Below are 19,581 nucleotides of genomic sequence, written 5' to 3'. Positions count from 1 at the left end.
AAAGAGGAGAGAAATGGTCACTTATGGTTAGGTTGAGAGGTGTAATGTAGGAAATAGTGTAATATTCTTTTTTTCCTTCTGAAAAGCCTCATTCAAGTGAAATGCAGACCCAAAATTTACAGTAAATAAAAGAGCTTCAACCAAGAAACACTAGTCCCATGTGAACACTAGTCCTTCTGAAAATAGTAGTATGAAATCATAAGCTTAACTGAGCTGAGTTGGTATTTTCAATATCCTGCATAAAATCCTACTATTTTTTAAAATTTATTTTAGAGAGATCTCATGATACAGGGAGAGGGACAGAGAGAGAGAGAGAAAGAATCTTTAGCAGGCTCCACACTCAGCACAGAGCCTGATGCAGGGCTCGATCGCATAACCCTGGATCATGACCTAAACCAAAATCAAGAGTCAAACACTCAACTGACTGAGCCACCCAGGTGCCCCAAAATCCCACTATTTTTATCTGTCAAGATAATATTTTGGATCCCAAATATCTCAGTTTAGTATAATTGTTTTAATTATTAATTAATAATTATTAATTTGCCTATATATTTTTTAACATTTATTTATTTTTGAGAGACAGAGAAAGAGCATGAACAGGGGAAGAGCAGAGAGAGAGGGAGACACAGAATCTAAGCAGGCCTCAGGCTCTGCGCTATGAGCACAGAGCCCGATGTAGGCTTGAACTCATGAACCGTGAGATCATGACCTGAGCCAAAGTCAGACGCTTAACCCATTGAGCCACCCAGGTGCCCCTTGGACTTTATATTTTTTATTTTGTTTTTGGAAAACCCTGCATAATATAGAGTCCACTTGTATCAGGCACCATGAATTTTCCAGATAAGACCCATAATCCCCAGAAAACTTAATAGTGTATGATACTCAAGGAGGTTGTGACCTAGTTAGAGAAGAGGCATATAAGAAATTAAAGCACACCAAAGATAATGCAGAAGTCACTAGTTGGTAAATGACTTACTCCATAAGTGTTTAATCTACATTCCTGCGTGAAGAATCTTGGAATGAATGACAAACCAGTTAAGGAAATTTGCCACTTGTATGAGGCCATAAAACAACATAAATGTATTAACCAAGCTACATTGTCAGCAGGTTTCTCAATAAGGTAAACACATTTTATGGCTGGTAATACAACTTGAGAAAGATAGTATTTTCATCCCTGGCATTTGCCATATTATGTTCAGCATACATTTTCCAATTCAAATAAATGCCTTATTTTGAAGTCTAAAACATAAAGCTTAAAACCAATGTTAAGGTTTGGATGTATTAGTTTTCTATGGCTGCTGTAACAAAGTACCACAAACGGAGTGACTTAATCTAGAGAAATTTATTGTCACACAGTTCTGGAGATATGAAGTCCAAGATCAAGTTACCAGTAGGGTCAAGCTTCCTTGGAAAGTGCTAGGGAAGAATCAGTTCCAGCCATCTCTCTTAGCTTCTGGTGATTTGCTGGCATCTTGACATACCTTAACTTGCAGACACATTGCCCCAATCCATGCTTTCATGTTCACAAGGCATTCTCCCTGTGTGTATATCTTTGTGTTCAAATTTCCACTTTCCCTAAGGACACAAGTCACATTGGGTTGGGCCCACCATACTCCAGTATAACCTCATCCTAACTAAACTATATCTAAAACAACCCTATTTCCAAATAAGCTCACATACTGAGGTGTTGGAAGTTAGGACTTCGACATATGAATTTGGGGAGAACATAATTCAAACCAGAACAGTGAGTTATAGCACTAATAAATTAAAATCTAAGATTTAAAAAAATAACCCAAACTTTACCACTAACAATGTTTGTGGTCTGACTCGTTTTTTTAGGATGTGAACCTGGTACTTTGACTTATGAGTTGTGTTGCTATGCTCTGCCACTAGAGGGTAGCATCATTGCTATTGTCTTTTCTGCTATTTCTTTTACGGCATATTCAGTACTTCACCATTCATCCCATCTAATCCCCAGTGTGATTGTGTTTGGAAGTGAGGCCTTCTAGAAGATAATTAGATAATCAGGGAGAGGCCATCACGATGGGATTAATGCCCTTATAAAGAAGACACTGGAGGGAGATAATCTGTCTCTGAACCACATGAAGATACAAGACAGTCTGCCCACCAGGAAGGCCTTCACCAAACACCAGATCTGCTGGTGCCTTGATCTTGGACTTCCCACCCTCCAGAATTGTAAGAAATAAATGTTTGTTGTTCAAACCACCCAGTCTATGGTGCTCTGTAACATCAGTCCAAACTGACTTAGAAAATGTCTGACCAGATATGTGAACAGAAGTAGGGGACAGGTGGTCTTTAGAATAAGGTAGGCCCATCTAAGAAGGAATTGAGCCATTCACTATGCAGTAGTGTCACCTCTAAAATGGAAAGAGCTCCTGACGCTGTTTTGGTGTCAGGAGACTTATATCCCATTATGGGCTCAGCCACTAATTGATTGCATGATCTTGGACAAATCACTCTCTGGTCTCAGAGTCCTCACCTATATAGACAATGTTTTGAGACCTATTTTCTCTAAATAATATATTCCTTTGATTTTTCTCTCTTTATCTGTTCCTTTAGCTCACTTTCTAATGCTACAGGCTGAGAAGAATTCCTTAGGAGTTACAATAGAGACAAAAGATGGGAATGCAAGCTGGTGCAGCCACTCTGGAAAACAGTATGGAGCTTCCTCAGAAAAATAAAAATAGAACTACTCTACAACCCAGCAACTGCACTACTAGGCATCTATCCAAGGGATACAGGTGTGCTGTTTCAAAGGGACACATGCACCCCCATGTTTATAGCAGCACCATCAACAATAGCCAAAGTATGGAAAGAGCCCAAATGTCCATGCATGGATGAATGGATAAAGAAGATGTGGTGTGTATATATATATATATATATATACATATATATATATAATGGAGTATTACTCGGCAATCAAAAAGAATGAAATCTTGCCATTTGCAACTACGTGGATGGAACTGGAGGATATTATGCTAAGTGAAATCAGTCAGTAAGAGAAAGACAAAAATCATTTGACTTCACTCATATGAAGACTTTAAGAGACAAAACAGATGAACATAAGGGAAGGGAAACAAAAAGAATATAAAAACAGAGAGGGGGACAAAACAGAAGAGACTTATAAATATGGAGAACAAACTGAGAGTTATGGGAAGGCTTGTGGGAGGGGAGGATGGGCTAAATGGGTAAGGGGCACTAAGGAATCTACTCCTGAAATCACCGTTGTACTATATGCTAACTAATTTGGATGTAAATTTTAAAAAATAAAAAATAAAGTTTAAAAAAATAAATAAACATTTTTAAAAAAAGAAAAATTTTAAGTGAAAATTGTGAAGACTACTTGGTAACATGGAGAAAAGAATTATAATATGTTAATTATATGTTAATATGTATCTTAATTTAAGATACAAAATTCAATGTAAAGTAGGATTACAATTATGTGAAAATATGCAGGAGATAAAAGGAAGTACACAAAATGCTAATAATTGTTTTAGGGAGATGGGACTAAGAAGTAATTTTTACTTATCTTTTCCATATTACCATTAATGTAGTTATATTTTATGCTTTTATTTTTAAAAATTTTTTGGTGTCTGTTTAATTTTGAGAGAGACAGAGACAGAGAGAGAGAGAGAAAACGCACGCGTGCCAGTGGGGGAGGGGCAGAGACGGAGATACAGAATCTGAAGCAGGCTTCAGGCTCTGAGCTGTCAGCACAGAGCCTGACGCAGGGCTCAGGCTCGTGAGCCGTGGGATCATGACCCGAGCCAAAGTCAGACACCTATCTGACTGAACCACCTAGCGGCCCCACAATGTAGTTATATTTTAAAATGGATAAAAGTTTATAACTTAAAAAAGCAGTAACAACCATCTGTAATCTCACTACCCCAAGATAACACTGTGAACACTCAATAAATTTCTTTCTAGTCTTTTCATAGATCAACAGGATCACTTATAAATACTAACTTGAAGGAACCAAAGAGAATTCTTACTCAACCTGAAGGTAACACTAAGTTGGACAGGACAGTTAAATGTTGGATTCAAAACATGATCTGGAGGAAGGAAAGGCCTGGAATTAACACTATGGAGTGTCTGTGTTGGACACAACGAAAGAGCTGAACTTCTGGATTAAAGGCCTGGCTTTCCATGGACTGGACAGGATAACACTGGACAAGATGCTTGGCCTTACTAAGCCCTTTTTTAAAAAAAAAAAAAATACCCGCTCCCTATAAACCTCCCCACAGCATTTCTTTGAAACTAAAATGAGAAAACGTGTGTGTATGTAAAAGCTTTGTAAATTTTACCTTCCTTTGCAAAGGTAAGAATAATTACTGTCCAAGTCCATAGTAAAAACAGTGGTATGCACTTCAACAATATTTTTCCAAACACAAAGCAAATAATATGACCAAAAAGCAATTTCTGTGTGACCATGTCAATCACTAACCTTGATTTACCTGCCTATGTTTACCTGCTTAATAAAACTGCTAGAAAGGACAGGAAATCATTAGGTATGACCTGCAGAGAAAAACTTGTTTTTGCCTTGAATAATGCCAGGAAGGTTCTCTACAGGCAGAGAATTAAGAGCCAGCCATCTGCATCTAAGGTGCAAACTTGATTTCTTACCTGTAGCTCTGCCTCCAGGCCCAGTTGTCTGATAAAGGGGGTCAGTGACATGGTAGCGACACTCAAAGCTCAGAGCACCCCTCTTCTGGGGGCAGAAACAAACTCAGTTTCACTGATTCAATTCAACATGATTTACTATGTGCCTATTACACATCCAGCACTGTCCTGGGCACTGTAGGAGCTACAAAAGATAATAAGAAATTGGCCTGCAGGAGCCTGCACTATACTCAGGCAGGGATTAGAGAATAATAAAAGAGTATAAAATTAAGCACGGGGTGCCTGGGTCTGATCTTGATTTTGGCTCGTGTCATGATCTCACAGTTCATGGGGTCAAGCCCTGTATCAGGCTCTGCGCTGACAATGTGGAGTCTCTCTCTCTCTCTCTCTCTGCCCCTACACCATGCATGCTCTCTCTGTCTCTCTGTCTGTCTCTCTCTCTCAAAATAAATAAATAAACATTAAAAACATTAAAAAAAAGAGAGAGAAAGACAAAAGAATCATGGTTGCCGCTGGTGGACAGGGCCAGGTCAGGAGTACAAAAGCCAGCGCAGGTTTACAAGTGTTCCAGCCGGCGGTGACCCAGTAAATGGTCTTATAGGCCAGTGTGGACGCCAGATTTTCTGCTGCTTCTGGGATCTGCACTAAGGGAGCATGCCATAGCCACAGAAAGGAATTATGATGAGGAAATAAGCAGCTTGTTTAGAAATGTGGGTACCAGAGTAACTTGGTGATGGTGGCACTATTTCCAAGGGAAAACTTTGTTCTTTGAAAGCATGAGCTCTCTTGATTGACATGGAGGAAGGGGTAGCAAATGAAATTCTGCAGGAACCATTGAGAGATGTGTTTGATAGCAAGCAGCTCATCACTGATATTTCTGACTCAGGGAATAACTGGGCTGTGGGTCGTTAAGTTTTTGGCAGTCTTTATCGAGAACTCAGAAACTCAGATTTTAGAGAAACTCAGAAAGTTGGCTGGGCCCTGTGATCATTTGCAGTGTTTTTTAGAATATATTCCATGGGAGGTGGAACATGATCTGGACTTGGAACATTTCTTCTAAAGGCGCTTGAGGGTGAATTCCCAGAAGTATACAGATCCATGACTTCAGTTTATCCTTCTGGTGAGGATGATGTCATAACCTCGCCTTACTAAGCATGCAGACTGTGTTGCCCATTGACGTCCAATATTTATTTGACCTCATTAGCAAACTGGTGAATTCTCATGGTGAATTCTGCAAAGTTGGGTACAACTGTAAAGCCAAAGAGTCCAGTTACTTCAAGTGCTGAGGCTTTTGAGAAACGGGACCAGAAGTCTTTTGATGCAATGAACAACACTGTGGCAAATTTGCTGCTGAACCTAACAAGCTCTGCAAGGTTTGAAGCATTCCTTAATATGGACCTCAAAGAAATCATCATGAATTGTTTCTTTTCCTTAAGTGCATGATCTTGTGTCAAGCCTAACACCTCTATGTATACTGGCAGATGTTAACAGTCCTACCTGAAAGTTGGATCAGACGTTTTCAGATTCCTTTAGTAAAGATCACCAGCTGATTCAGGCTGGCCGCAAACATAGTCTCTACCTTATGGTTAGAGGAAAGTACAGGTTTCCGATTTTTGCAGAACTACTGAAAGATTAAAACCTTCTCTACAGTTTGTCTCCTGGAATCAAGAAGGCCGGAAAAGCAGACTGTGTTCAGTACCTCATGTGGACCATTCCCATGATTAGCCCTAGCACACATGTGTGAGGCCTACCTTCATGGAACCGCAAGATTCATGAGGCTCTACAAGAAAAAGGCTCATCTTTATCACTACATACAAGTTGAAGGGGCGGAGGAAAGCCGTTTCACAGAAGCTGTGTCATCTTTATCAGGGCCCTCAGAGGAACATAACCAACTGGAGGCCACACAAAGCATGCCTGTGGAAGATTCACCTAGACTAAGCATGGCTGTGGAAAAAAGAAACCCCCAAAAGACTACTTTGACCTTCCTTAATTTCATACTGGTTTTGTCACCTTACCATTCTGTTTCAGAACTTTCGTGATTTAGAAAGCCGTTGTTTGTGCTTTTCCTATCAGAGAGCATTTTTGTCTAAAAAAAAAAAAAAAAATAGAGTGGTTTTCATTTCATCAAAATTTGTTGACACCAGTGTGTGGTGTTAGTGAAGTCCTAGGACCTTGACTTCAGACATTTGTTTTCAAAAAATTCCCTTTTTCTAAAATTGAGACAACAGAGTTCTTCCACATTTTACTTTATTTATAGTGTGATATTTAGGCATTTATACAATGATAATCATGTCTTCAATAAAAATCTTGCATGGGTATATTTTTATATTTATTCGTGACTTATTTTTTCATATTGTTTAAATTCTGATTCTTTAAAAACAAGTATGAGGAGTAGTAGAGGAACTTATTACTTCTGTGTAATACCCTCTAACTTTTCAGGTGTAGGTTTTATTACAACTATTAAGGAGTTTTTATTTCTTCTTTGGGTAACTACTTTTTTTGCACTCAAAAGAATCATAATTTGCATTTATTTTGACATGTATTCGTATTAAATTATCTTTAAATAAGCTTTTTTTATTAAACTAGTTTTTATAATAATAAATGTGCATATTTTTAAACAAACAAAAAGAAAAGAAGTATGGCTGTCATTAAAGGATTATAAAATAGTAAGAAGGAAGAATTTACGTGTAAAGATAATTACAGGACTGGATGGAGAATGATCCAATGCGAGCCTGGACTTGGTGCTGTAGGAATTCATAGGCAGAGAGTGGTAGGAAGCAGTAGAAAAGTCGTGAGGTTTTCTTGGGAAAATTAAAAATTCATTCTGCAGAAGACCTTATTAAGAAGGTAAGATATAGACCAAAAAAATTTGCAAACCACATATCTTTTTTTTTTTGCATTTACCCATGTAATTACCTTTGTTTCTTTGTACAGATTCAAGTGACCATATAATGTCCTTTAATTTCAACAAAAAAAAAAAAGAAAGAAAGAAAGAAAAAAGAAAAACACTGAAATATTCTCATATACACACATACTGAGGACTTTTACTGCTCATAGCTCTTCCCTATGAAAAGAAAGGTTTTTAACTTGGCCTAGAGAATCTCCAGAAGTTAAGCTGCAAGGAGGCGGGGCAGGTAGGGTGGTTAATACACCACAGGTATAGAAATTAAAATAAGCATGTTTTGGGTAACAGAAAACAAGTCAGCCTGACCGGTACAAGGGTTTTGTTAGACAGTATGACAGCATAACTGCAGAGTGAATTATACTCAAATGAAGTGATTTTATTTTATTTGAATGTGATGCTTAATTAACTTAGGCTAGATCTGAGAGGCAAAGGAACCTAGGCCAGGTTCTGATCAGAGGAGAGTGTTGTTCTGTTCTAAATTGCTAGGCCCCGGGGCACCTGGGTGGCTCAGTCTGTTAAGCGTCCGACTTCAGCTCAGGTCACGATCTCGCGGTCCGTGAGTTCGAGCCCCGCGTCAGGCTCTGGGCTGATGGCTCAGAGCCTGGAGCCTGTTTCCGATTCTGTGTGCCCCTCCCCCGTTCATGCTCTGTCTCTCTCTGTCCCAAAAATAAATAAAAAACGTTGAAAAAAAATTTTTTTTAAATAAATTGCTAGGCCCCTTGTTTACTTGGGCTTGCTTATGTCTATATGTTTTAGAACCTGTGTGTATTTTGGCTTCAGACACAAATCATTAGGTAGGGATTATTTGGGGTTCCACCCCCAGCTTCTTAAACTCTTTAATCCTCCCTCAGTCCATTTGAAAATGGCAAAACAGCCCAAGTTCATGGGAGGAACCAGGTAAAAAGTGCATGTCTCCATTTTAACATTTGGTGTCAGTCATGGTAAGTCCTCCCACAGTGCACACACGCACTGAACAATGTTGTCTCTGCTTTAAAGCAGCAAAAGCTAAGATATACTGGCATCTAATCTCAGAGCTGTGAGTTGAATTACCTTCAAAAGATAGTGACCTAGGGGTGCCTGGGTGGTTCAATTGGTTAAGCATCTGACTCTTGATTTCATCTCAGGTCATGATCTCACAGTGGGGGAATCAAGTCCCTCATCGGGCGTAGAGTCTGCTTAAGATTCTCTCTCTCTCTCTCTCTCTCTCTCTCCCTCTGACCTTCACCCCCTCTCTCTCAAAAAAGAAAAAAAAAATTAAAAAGAAATAAAAATAAGAGAGTGGCCTAGAATTCATTAGGCTATCACCTTAATATCTTTAAAAATTGAGTAGTCTTATCCAATAGGAAATATATGAAAAACAAAGTGCAAGATAACATCAAGTTCAGAAATCTTTATACTTAGAAGGAAATATATTTAAATATCTTAAGAGCTAAAGAATAATGAAATTCCATCAAGTGACACGACAGCCTGGGCGGGGGTGGCAGATTTTCATAAGTAGGCGGAAAAGACAGATAATTTTAAGTATGACTCCAGCTCAGGATGGTGCCTTCCCTGTGCTTTAAAAGAATGTGAGACAGCCTGTGTGGAGGGTCTGATAGAGTGACCATAAATAACAGAATTCAGCATGCGCCTATAGGATCACTGTCAAGAATCCTGTTCCATTCAGTATCTGGGTCCAAAAGCTCAATTAGCAGACTAGGTATTTCCTAGCATTGCCTGTTGTAAACAAATCACTTCCTTAACAGTAAGCCTATTTTATCATGGAAAGACTCAGAATTAAGTTATGTGGTTTTCTTTCTTTCTAATTTATTTATTTAAATTTAAGTCAGTTAACATACAGTGTAGTATTGGTTTCAGATGTAGAACCCAGTGATTCATCACTTACATATAATACCCAGTGCTCATCCCAACAAGTGTCCTCCTTAATGCCCATCACCGATCTAGCCTATATACCCACCCACCTCCCCTCCAGCAACCCTCAGTTTGTTCTCTGTATTCAAGAGACTCTCATGGTTTTCCCCCTTCTCTGTTTTTATCTTATTTTTCCTTCCCTTCCCTTATGTTCATCTGTTTTGTTTCTTAAATTCCACATATTGAGTGAAATCATATGATATTTGTCTTTCTCTGACTCATTTCACTTAGCATGATACACGCCAGTTCCATCCACATTGTTACAAATGGCAGGATTTCTAATCATCAACAAAGCAGGAAAGAGTAGCCAATGGAAAAAAGAAAGTCTCTTTAGCAAATGGTGCTGGGAAAACTGGACAGCAACATGCAGAAAAATGAAACTCGACCACTTTCTTACACCACACACAAAAATAAATTCAAAATGGATGAAAGACCTAAATGTGACAGGAAACCATCAAAATCCTAGAGGAGAAAACAGCAACTTCTCTGACCTCGGCCATAGCAACTTCTTACTAGACATGTCTCTGCAGGCAAAGTAAATGAAAACAAAAATGAACTACTGGGACCTTGTCAAGGTAAAAAGTAATGTTGAAGAGAATCAAACTCATGATATTTTTGTGTTAAGAAATTATACATGTTTAGCATTTAGGTATTTCTAATTTTAAAAATAATTTTGTCTATGCTGAATAGTCTTGCAAATCCAATTTATAAATGTTTAATTGAGTAACAGATTTAGGCTTATGATTATAAGTTGAAATCTCACTAAGTTTATACACTGTAGCAGAGCATTTAAGAACACTTAAGTTTCACCACATCTGTAAGTTTAATACATTAGATTTGCAAGAATAACTGAACAACTTGGGAAGATTTGTCAGTTAATTGAAGCACCCTTCTTAAGAAGAAAATCAAAGATATTTAATTCACAGAGTTTAAGATGTCTAAAGAGAAATCTAATTATCTAAGTGTAAAATGGTGTCCTAACATCAAAGTCTGCCTAAAATTGAGGGTTTAAATTTGCAGGATTCAAAAATAGAAATAATAATATTCATAAATTGAACTTAAAATATTTAAAAGGATTAGGTTTTCCCATCTTTACTGGTTTAGTCCAGCAGCCTAATCATTCTAGTCACTGCACATCTCTTAACGTACCTTTTCAAGCTTAAAGCAAAAATCTCCCCTTATTGCCATTATATAGGAGAAATTCTTTTATTTCTTCTCTATCTTCTCAATCTTCTCTAGCTGGAATTCACATTAGACAGAATATAGAATTTCTGGATCGATTCTTCACGTGTACGAAGTTTTCTTTCATGGTTTTTAATCTATCAAGTCCTTGTATTTTGGGAGAATTCCTTACTTCTCAGCTTTTATTTTCATTGCTCCTGTAGTCCCTAGTGACTCCTATACCACCTTATGAATCCACATCCCAAATACAACCAATATAGCCTCAACTGATGATCACTGTAGTGATAAAATGATGTGGAGTACACCAAAAGTCATGACACAATCTCCCATTTCAACAATGAGCCGGAAGTTAATGCAATCAGAGGCTGCACTGAACATTTCTCAAGCAAAGGAGATTGGAGGTCACAGAAATCACTGAAGAGCTGGTGTCACATCAACAGTGTTGATATTGGGCTGAGTTATTTGAGGAGTTTCTTTACTTTACTCATGACAAATGAAGCTTGGGATAGCCACAAAAGACGTTTGACAAAAGCTCAGGAATTGAGACCCCAGGGTTTTGGAAGAGTTGAGATACAATACAAATAAAAATAAAGGAAGGCACTTTCTCCCACCCCTTCCTTGATGAAGGCTTCCATGAAGTTACAATAATGGCATTCAAATTTATAGGGGCACCTGAGTGGCTCAGTCGGTTCAGCGCCCGACTCATGAGATCTCATGGTTCATGAATTTGAACCCTACATTGGACTCTGTGCTGACAGCTTGGAGCCTGGAGCCTGCTTTGGATTCTGTGTCTCCCTCGCTCTCTGCCCCTCCCCCACTCGCACTCTGTCTCTCTCTCTCAAAAATAAATAAACATTAAAAAATAATTATCGTTCATTTCAGGCCCTGGAAGCAGAGAGCCCCAGACCGTGGGTTTAGAGCTGAACCAAATGTTCCCTGCCCCTACCGCCTCCCCCCCCCCCCCCCACCCTTCTTGAGAACTCATGGAGTTGCATCTCACTTGCACTCTGTCCAGAGACTGAAGGAACAGACATTTGTGCTTTCTCATAAAGGCTGCTAGAATATTCGCATTTACCAGTTTTCAATATTCCAGCTTTAATCTGGTTTAGGCTAAGTATTCTGAGTTTCCCTGCTCAGGCCTAAATACCAGCAATATCATTTTCATGAATGGCAGCTGACAGCTCTTTTGAAACAAACTTGCCAAAGTTACAGAAACTTGCTGGACTGGAAAAGATAGAGGATATGCGTGATGCAGAATGCCATGATCACGTGAGGACATCACATGCCTGTGGGCATTTCATATGCCAGAAATGCACTCAGGTTTATTGTATCATTCAAAATAAGCCCTCAAGCTCCCACATCAGTTGTTTTCAACCCTTACATAAAAAAATGGAAGTGTCCAGTTCTTTGGCCTAAAGAATCCACTCACCTCCCTCTCCAGTGTCACTGTGAAAATAGCAAATGGGGCAGGCGTCTGGATTTGTCAGTGCTTTCTGGAATGCCATGGAGCTTCAGGATTTCATTGCCCATGTTTCACCTCCAGCTGCCCATGAGGCTGCCTCTTTCTTTCATATTCAAGTCAGTCCTCAAGAATCCCTGAAGGCCTCCTTACCTTTTCTATCTTTTCTGTCACGGAAGAGACTGGCCTTTCCAACTAACATTGTACTTACTAAATCATCTGTCTCTGGTTTCACTTTGTCTCAGAGATTGTAGATTCATAAAATGTGATAGCTAGAAAGTGCCCCATGACTCATCCAGTTCAATTCCCTTACTTTAAAGAGGACATGGTGATTTCTAAAGCCCTTAGAGGCAGGTTAGTCGTAAGGTCAGAATTAGAAATGAGATTTCTTGACTCCCCACTAAGGGCTGCTTAGTCCAAGACTAGGTAAGAGCTCTGACTGTTTACCTGGGTATTCCATAAAATGCTTTTCCTTATTTTAACCCCTCCACTATTTCAGTAGAAGGGACAGTATGGTGGCTATGCTATGCTGTTTAATGACATTTTACTCTATAGATGACATCATAACTCCCCTTTCCCAGTCTCCATGGCTTTGCATCCCTGTGTCCTAGGGATCGTCTTTCTTGTCTTCCCTAAAAGACTGCACAACTCAGGATGACTTCTGGCTTACTTTTCCCAGGGCAGAACACAGGTGTTCCAGAATTTGTCACACAGCTCCTTCTTCGTGATGCAAGGGTGAGGTGTAGTTGCATTAAAAAAACAAAGACTTGAGGTTTCCGAACCAAGATTCCTGCATTCCTTTATTTCTCATTGCAACAACAAGATAAACAAGTGTAATTCCATGTTTAATGAATTGCAAATGACAGCAAGCTCAGGAACCTTGAGCATATCTATAAGGTAAATAACACATTTTTCTTAGCATGGGCATCAGACTTAAGATCATCTGGAAACAGTCACTCCAGGCCCCAAATACCATGACGTATGTGCAAAATGCATTTATCATCCAAAGTACTTACAAATCTAAAAACAAAATATTTGAATTCAAATACTTTAAGCAAATTGGAAATACAAACAATACACCAAGAATCATCCTCAGCCACCTGTTCTCCAAGCAAAAGATCAAAAAACAAAACCATGAACAAAAATATTCCAAAAAAGAAAAGTTCATCCAGGAAAACTAGATGGCCCTCAAAATCACATCTCTTCTTCTGATTCTTGTTCTCGTTCAGTATTTTTCAGGAGTCCAACTTCTGAGGAGCAGAACCTCTTAAGTCGAGATTTAACCAACCTAAGGAGAATGAAAGGCATCTCATGTTATGCTGTCTAATAAAAACCCAGAATAATGTGTATCAATAATACAGCAAACTACAAATTATCTGTACAAATGGGAGAGGCAACTCAAAAAAATCACTTTTATTTGACTTTGGAGCTACATGAAACCTTTATGTGGACTAAAGCAGTGTATAAGTAAACAGATACAATATAGCTTGTATCGTGTATGACATGATTGTTGAGTTCGTTGTCAGAAAATGCCTAATTATTCATAGTTTTGATCATTTCTGAAAGAAACAAGAGAATCTCTGGACTGCAGCAAGCCCAGAAGAAACCAAGCTCAGCTGAGAGCTTTTCCATCAAGTCCACACCTTGCTATGTATTACAAAAAGGAGCCCTCTCCTATAAAGGAAGTGCATGAAGACATCTTCCCCGTGTCAAAACTCATGTCAGGTATGTCCCAAATTGTGCCTTCAGAGGGGTGCTCTTGTGCAGGCCAGCATGCTCAACTGCATGTGATGGTCCATGTAGTGATCTATGATTAACTAAGAAGATGCAAGAAGTGCCCTCCACCACTGTGATTGTTTTCATAGATTAAGAGATCTGTGGGTCTGGGGGAATCAGCAAAACAATTTTTGATATTGGGAGATATGAAGGTTCTTTGTGGCAGACTCTCCACTTCTCTGATGTAATAAGGACTAAGCAAAGCTTTCCCTGTGCATGATTATTTGTAAAGACATTGTACTATGACCATATCAATAAAACATAGTTCAGTTCCAAAAATACATGGGAACACACACATTTGATACACCAAATCATCAAAATCATTATAATTTTGTGTTAAACTTCACCAGCCTATCTGCATCTTTACCCTTATTTTCTTCTGCTTGTCTTCTTCTTCCAGTGAAGGTCTGGCCTGCCCCTATAAACATGTAATGACTTTACTTGTTCTCTGGATTTCACGAAAATATAAGCATCATAAAAGCAAAGACGTCACCTTATTTAGTGCCCTAATGCTAGCCAGAGTCTGGTACATAACAGTGGCTCAACACACATTTGATGAATCGATGACCTTTGGAACAATCTGCTAGGAGTTCATATCACTCACTTATTTGTAGAGGTTAATTCTCTTTCAACTCAGCATTAACTCCTCCAGTAATACAACAAGCAAATAGTAGTAATAAAAACTATTCACTCATCAAGAGCCAAAGAAACCAATCAAAATAATTTGCTTTGATTATTAACTGACTATTGATGTTGCTCCCAATGTCCTAGGCTCTTCAAGGCACTGTTTTCATGAAAGACTAATAGTCTTAAATAAGTTAAACTCTGGGAAATGTTTGTGTCATTTTTTAAATTCACATAGTTATCTTTACATTGCACAACCTCAATACATGTAAATGAAATGGATTGTTAATTCATTAATTAGATTCATTCTTGATGGCTCTTACGGAAAATAAAACAAAGACATGGCTACTTATTACAAATTAATTCTTAACACAGACCCTAGTGACTCCTCCTGTTTCCCACTCCTTCTTTCTGGGTTGTATTTGCTGTTGTGACAGCCACCAAGCTGACGCATGTTCAGGTTCTATCTGTATCCTATAGCCCTAGGTATTGGCACATGCATAAATGGCCAGTGCAGACAGGTTAAAAGCTGGAAGGGTGAAGAAGAAGTGCAAATAATTGCCAGTTTCCAGAGTGATACAAGTCCAGGATACTAAGGTCAGGATGTGTCTGAGTTTTTGCTCCCATATGTACTCTGCAATTAACAAGAGAAAGAGCAGAGGGTCCCCTGAAAACCCATCACCTGTGACTGAATTACAAACAACTTCACACTCAAACTCTGAAAAACAGATTGTCAAAACTGCTTATGATTATAGGACGGAATTAGCCTACATGTGACCTCACTGAAAGTCAGTACTGAATCTTCATGACATTTTGTAAGTTATTCCTTAAGTTTATATCAACATACCTCATAACATGAGCTCTTGGTCTTATATTTCCAAAGCAATATGAGAGCAAAACTGAAAAGCATCTGAAACATGATTTCCAAACAAATAAAGCCCATACTCATGTAACTGAGTAGATCTATTAAAAGTGCAAATAAGTGTTTAATGAATACCTACTGCATGTTTGATAGCATGCCAACAGCCATGTGAAATATGAAAAGGGTCTTTTCCTTAAAGTGATACAACCTAGCTAGCAGATAAGACTGGCTAATAGTAAAGATAGATCACAATTGTTAAAATGAGTAGTAGCGACTCAAGTACTATCCAAACTCATGAAGGGAAATGAGGGCTAGAATTATCACAGAAGTTTTCATAGAAGACATGGCGTTTGATTTGGATATGCCAGGTAGAGGGGACTAAGTGGTCACAAAAGATAAAGGTGTCTGGAGGTGGGGAGTGTTGAGAAAATAAACATGGAGTTTCTGGTTTCTAGAAAGTTGTAAGTGGATAAGAGGGGTCTGAAGCCTTTTGAAACAGGAAGAGACAGTAGTCTTCTTTTGGCCATGGAAGAGAGCTGACATGAGCTAGAGAGGCTCCTTGAATGTCGCCTTTATTCTTGGAGGCTGCCCAGCCCCTAAGGGGATGAGGCCCAGATGTCAGCCTAGAACAACAGGAAGAAGCAAAGTTTTACTTAGTGGCAGAGCCAGTCTTAACAGCATGCTTTGGGGGAATGGAGTAGGACTAATAGAGATCAGTCAATGAGAAGCTAGAATCTCCCAGTACCCAAAAGCACTTAGACCTGTAGAAGGAGGTAAATACAGATCAAAGTAAGCTGACCAGGAGGCTAGCAGAGACATCTGGGAGTTACACAAGGAAATGGTTCCCTTACTAAGAGACTCAGCACCAAAGCTGCTTCAGCAGTGAAGCTCAAAAAAGCACAAAGAAGGAGGGGTGACCTGGGAAAGAAGAATAAAAAGCTAGTTTTTGAAGATGCTGAGACCACACTGGGCCTAGAAGCAGCTACTGCATTTTATTTATCTAGAGAACCTACTAGATGTATACTGTCCAATATGGTAGTCACTATGCATATACAGATATTTAAATTAATTTAAATTAATGTGGCACTAGGCACATGTCAAGTGTTCAATAACCACATAATCAAGTAGTTCATGGCTACCAAATGAAAACTGCAGATATAGAACATTTAGATCAGTGCTGACGTCTGCAGAATTAAGTGTAGAGTCTGCATGCTTAATAGTTGGGATCAGCTAGACCCATTGTGATTTGGTATTAGCTACCTTAAAGATAGGAACCATGTTCAACTTTTTCTATTTCTTATTCTTCAAGATGAAGCTTAATTCTCTTATTCTTCAAGATGAAGCTTAAATATGAGGAAGCCTCCTCTGGGCTCCAATAGTGCTTTGTTCTACTATTTCCACCAATTGCACTGTATCTAAATTGTCTGTTTCTCCCCATAGGGTCTATACTTTATGCATTTTTTGATACAGAAGGAGGAGGAGGAGAACAAGAAAGATAACACAAAAAGAATAAGAACAACAAGAATAACCTCCACTGCACCCTCATTATGTCCTATGCATACATTTACACACATTTCTTATTGAGGTACTATTATTTTTCCCATTTTGCAAACAACAAAACTGAGACTTAATGTGGTTACATAATTTGCCCAAAGTCATACAGTTGATAGGTAGGAGAGCTAGGAATATGTGTTTTATCAATCTGTCTGTTATATTGCTCTTCGTTCATTGTGAAACATTGAATCAGAGTCTTTCTAAAAACAACTGAATCTTACTTTTAGAAATATTAGAGTAAATGTCAAATTAATCACATACTCATATTTAATGGGAAACATAAATGTTGATCAAAATGTAACACCAAGCTTGTGAATTGCTAACATTAATGTACACATGGGCAAATGAAGGGCTCACTGCAGGTATGGAAAAGGAAACAGCATATGCAAAGACACAAAGGCACAGAAAAGTGTTGAAGGGAGACACATAGGTCATAGGTCAGAGAGACAGCTGAGACACTGTTGAGCGAGTCTAACTTTAAACCAGCATTTATTCTTTCAAGGGGGGATTTCTGGGTTTGCAGATAATTTTCTGCTACATTACCCTGTCTTGTGGAATACTAAATAATGAAGTCCCCCTTTGAACTTAAGTTCAATACTTCTGAGTCTTGTTGGTCATATACCAAGGAATAGAGCTTCCATGAACAAAAGTCACTAACTTACCAAGTAACAAAGGCATAAATCACTCCAACAATGACAATGTGTAATGTGTAATGCCAACAAAAGCATATGCTGAGAAACATAATGTTGTCATGATCCATTGAATCCCATGCAGGACCTCCACTAGGGGGATAAAGGACAAAACCAATCTGTAATTTAAAACAAAAAGCACATATTGAAAATAATCAATCACATTCCCAATGATAGCACATTTCAAAATGTTTGGTTCCAAGATCAATCTTAACTAAGACAACTCTAATTACCTGAGATGCTACAGATAGGTCATCAGGTTTCACTGCCTATTTAAGTAATACAGATAGTATCTACCAGGTCATAATTTCAAAAAAAACATTAAGGACATTTGAAGATGAATTTTTAAAATGTGGATAGTAATCATCTCTGTGGATTATGGACTTTCAGAGAATGTGCCAGGTTTCTAAGTTGTGCAATTTCACTCAGTTATTTCAAAATTAGAATACAAAAAGGTTTTAAAATAAATGCTCACAGATAACATTATATTCAATGATAAAAGACTGAAAGCTTTTCCCCTAAGATTAGCAACAAGATGAGAGCATCTGATTCACCACTTCTATTCAACATTGTACTAGAAATTTTTAGCCAAAAATTAGTCACGAAAAATAAAGGGCATCCAGATTCTAAAGAAAGAAGTAAAACTTTCTACATTCACAGATGATATAATCTTATATAGAGAAAATCCTAAAGAATCCATACACAAAAGAACTATTAGAGCTAATAAATGAATTCATCATACTTGCAGGACACAAAATCAACACACAAATTCAGTTGTACTTCTATACACATGCAATGAACAACCCAAAAATTATGTTAAGAAAACAATGTTGGGGTGCCTGGGTGGCTCAGTCGGTTGGGCGTCCGACTTCGGCTCAGATCATGATCTCGCGGTCCGTGAGTTCAAGCCCCACATCGGGCTCTGTGCTGACAGCTCAGAGCCTGGAGCCTGTTTCAGATTCTGTGTCTCCCTCTCTCTCTGACCTCCCATTCATGCTCTGTCTCTCTCTGTCTCAAAAATGAATAAACGTTAAAAAAAAAGAAAAAAAAAGAAAACAATGCCACTTATAATAGCATTGAAAAAAATAAAATACTTAGGAATAAATTTAATCAAGGAGGTTCAGGACTTGTACATTGAAAGCTATATAAAACATTGTTGAGAGAAATCAAAGCCTAAACAAATGGAAATACATCCCATGTTCATGGACTGGATGATTTAAAATTATTAAGATGTCAATAACACTCAAAGCAATCTATAAACTCAAGCAATCCTTATCAAAATCCCAATGGTTTTTGTTGTTGTTGTTGTTTTTACAGATATGGAAAACTGATCCTAAAAATCATATGGAATTTCCAGGAACCCATAAACAACTTCAAAAAAGAAAAATAAAGTTGTAAGAATTACGAAGTTGTAAGAATTATGCTTTTTGATCTCAAGACTTACTACAAAAACTGCAATAATCAAAATAGGGTGGTACTGACATAATGATAGAAATATAGATCAATGAACTAGAATTGAGAGTTCAGAAATAAATCTATATGTCTGTAGAAAATTCATTTTGATAGGAGTGCCAAGGCCATTCAATGGGTAAATAATCGTCTCTTCAACAAATGGTGCTGGGACAACTGGATATCCACATACAAAAGAATGAATTTGGACCCTTACCTCACACCACATACAAAAATTAATTCAAAATTGGTCAAAGACTAAATATAGGAAGTAAAACCATAAAACTATTAGAAGAAAACATAGGAGGAATCTTCATGACCTGGGATTGCTGATGACTTCTTAGATATTACACTAAAAGTACAATCAACCTGGGGTGCCTGGGTGGCTCAGTCGGTTGGGCATCCAACTTCGGCTCAGGTCATGATCTCACAGTTTGTGGGTTTGAGCCCCACGTCGGCCTCTGTGCTGACAGCTCAGAGCCTGGAGCCTGCTTCAGATTCTGTGTCTTCCTGTCTCTCTGCCCCTCCC

At 38.3% G+C, this 19,581-nt stretch overlaps 1 protein-coding gene and 1 pseudogene across 4 annotated transcripts in view; one reads left to right on the top strand and one right to left on the bottom strand.

The window, feature by feature from the left end:
• The first annotated feature begins 4,450 nt into the window (after positions 1-4,450).
• Positions 4,451-6,680, top strand: LOC125921551 (tubulin epsilon chain-like; annotated as a pseudogene).
• A 6,389-nt stretch (positions 6,681-13,069) lies between these two features.
• The window catches only part of TMEM45A (transmembrane protein 45A), a 74,008-nt gene continuing 67,496 nt past the window's right edge, over positions 13,070-19,581 (bottom strand). For 2 of the 4 annotated variants that reach the window (XM_049628079.1, XM_049628078.1), the window contains exons 5-6: positions 17,577-17,722; positions 15,346-15,983 (exon numbers count right to left, since the gene is read on the bottom strand). In XM_049628079.1, coding sequence (XP_049484036.1) covers positions 15,812-15,983; positions 17,577-17,722 — 318 coding nt within the window. In that variant the 3' untranslated portion in view covers positions 15,346-15,811. Of the gene's footprint in view, positions 13,387-15,345; positions 15,984-17,576; positions 17,723-19,581 lie in introns of those variants that run through there. The other 2 variants (XR_007457237.1, XM_049628080.1) reach the window with 2 other exon arrangements.

This window comes from Panthera uncia, chromosome C2 (genome assembly GCF_023721935.1).
Source record: "Panthera uncia isolate 11264 chromosome C2, Puncia_PCG_1.0, whole genome shotgun sequence".
Taxonomy (NCBI): Eukaryota; Metazoa; Chordata; class Mammalia; order Carnivora; family Felidae; genus Panthera; species Panthera uncia.
Note: the sequence above shows the minus strand (reverse complement) of the source record. Positions and strands in the feature narration are given on the sequence as shown.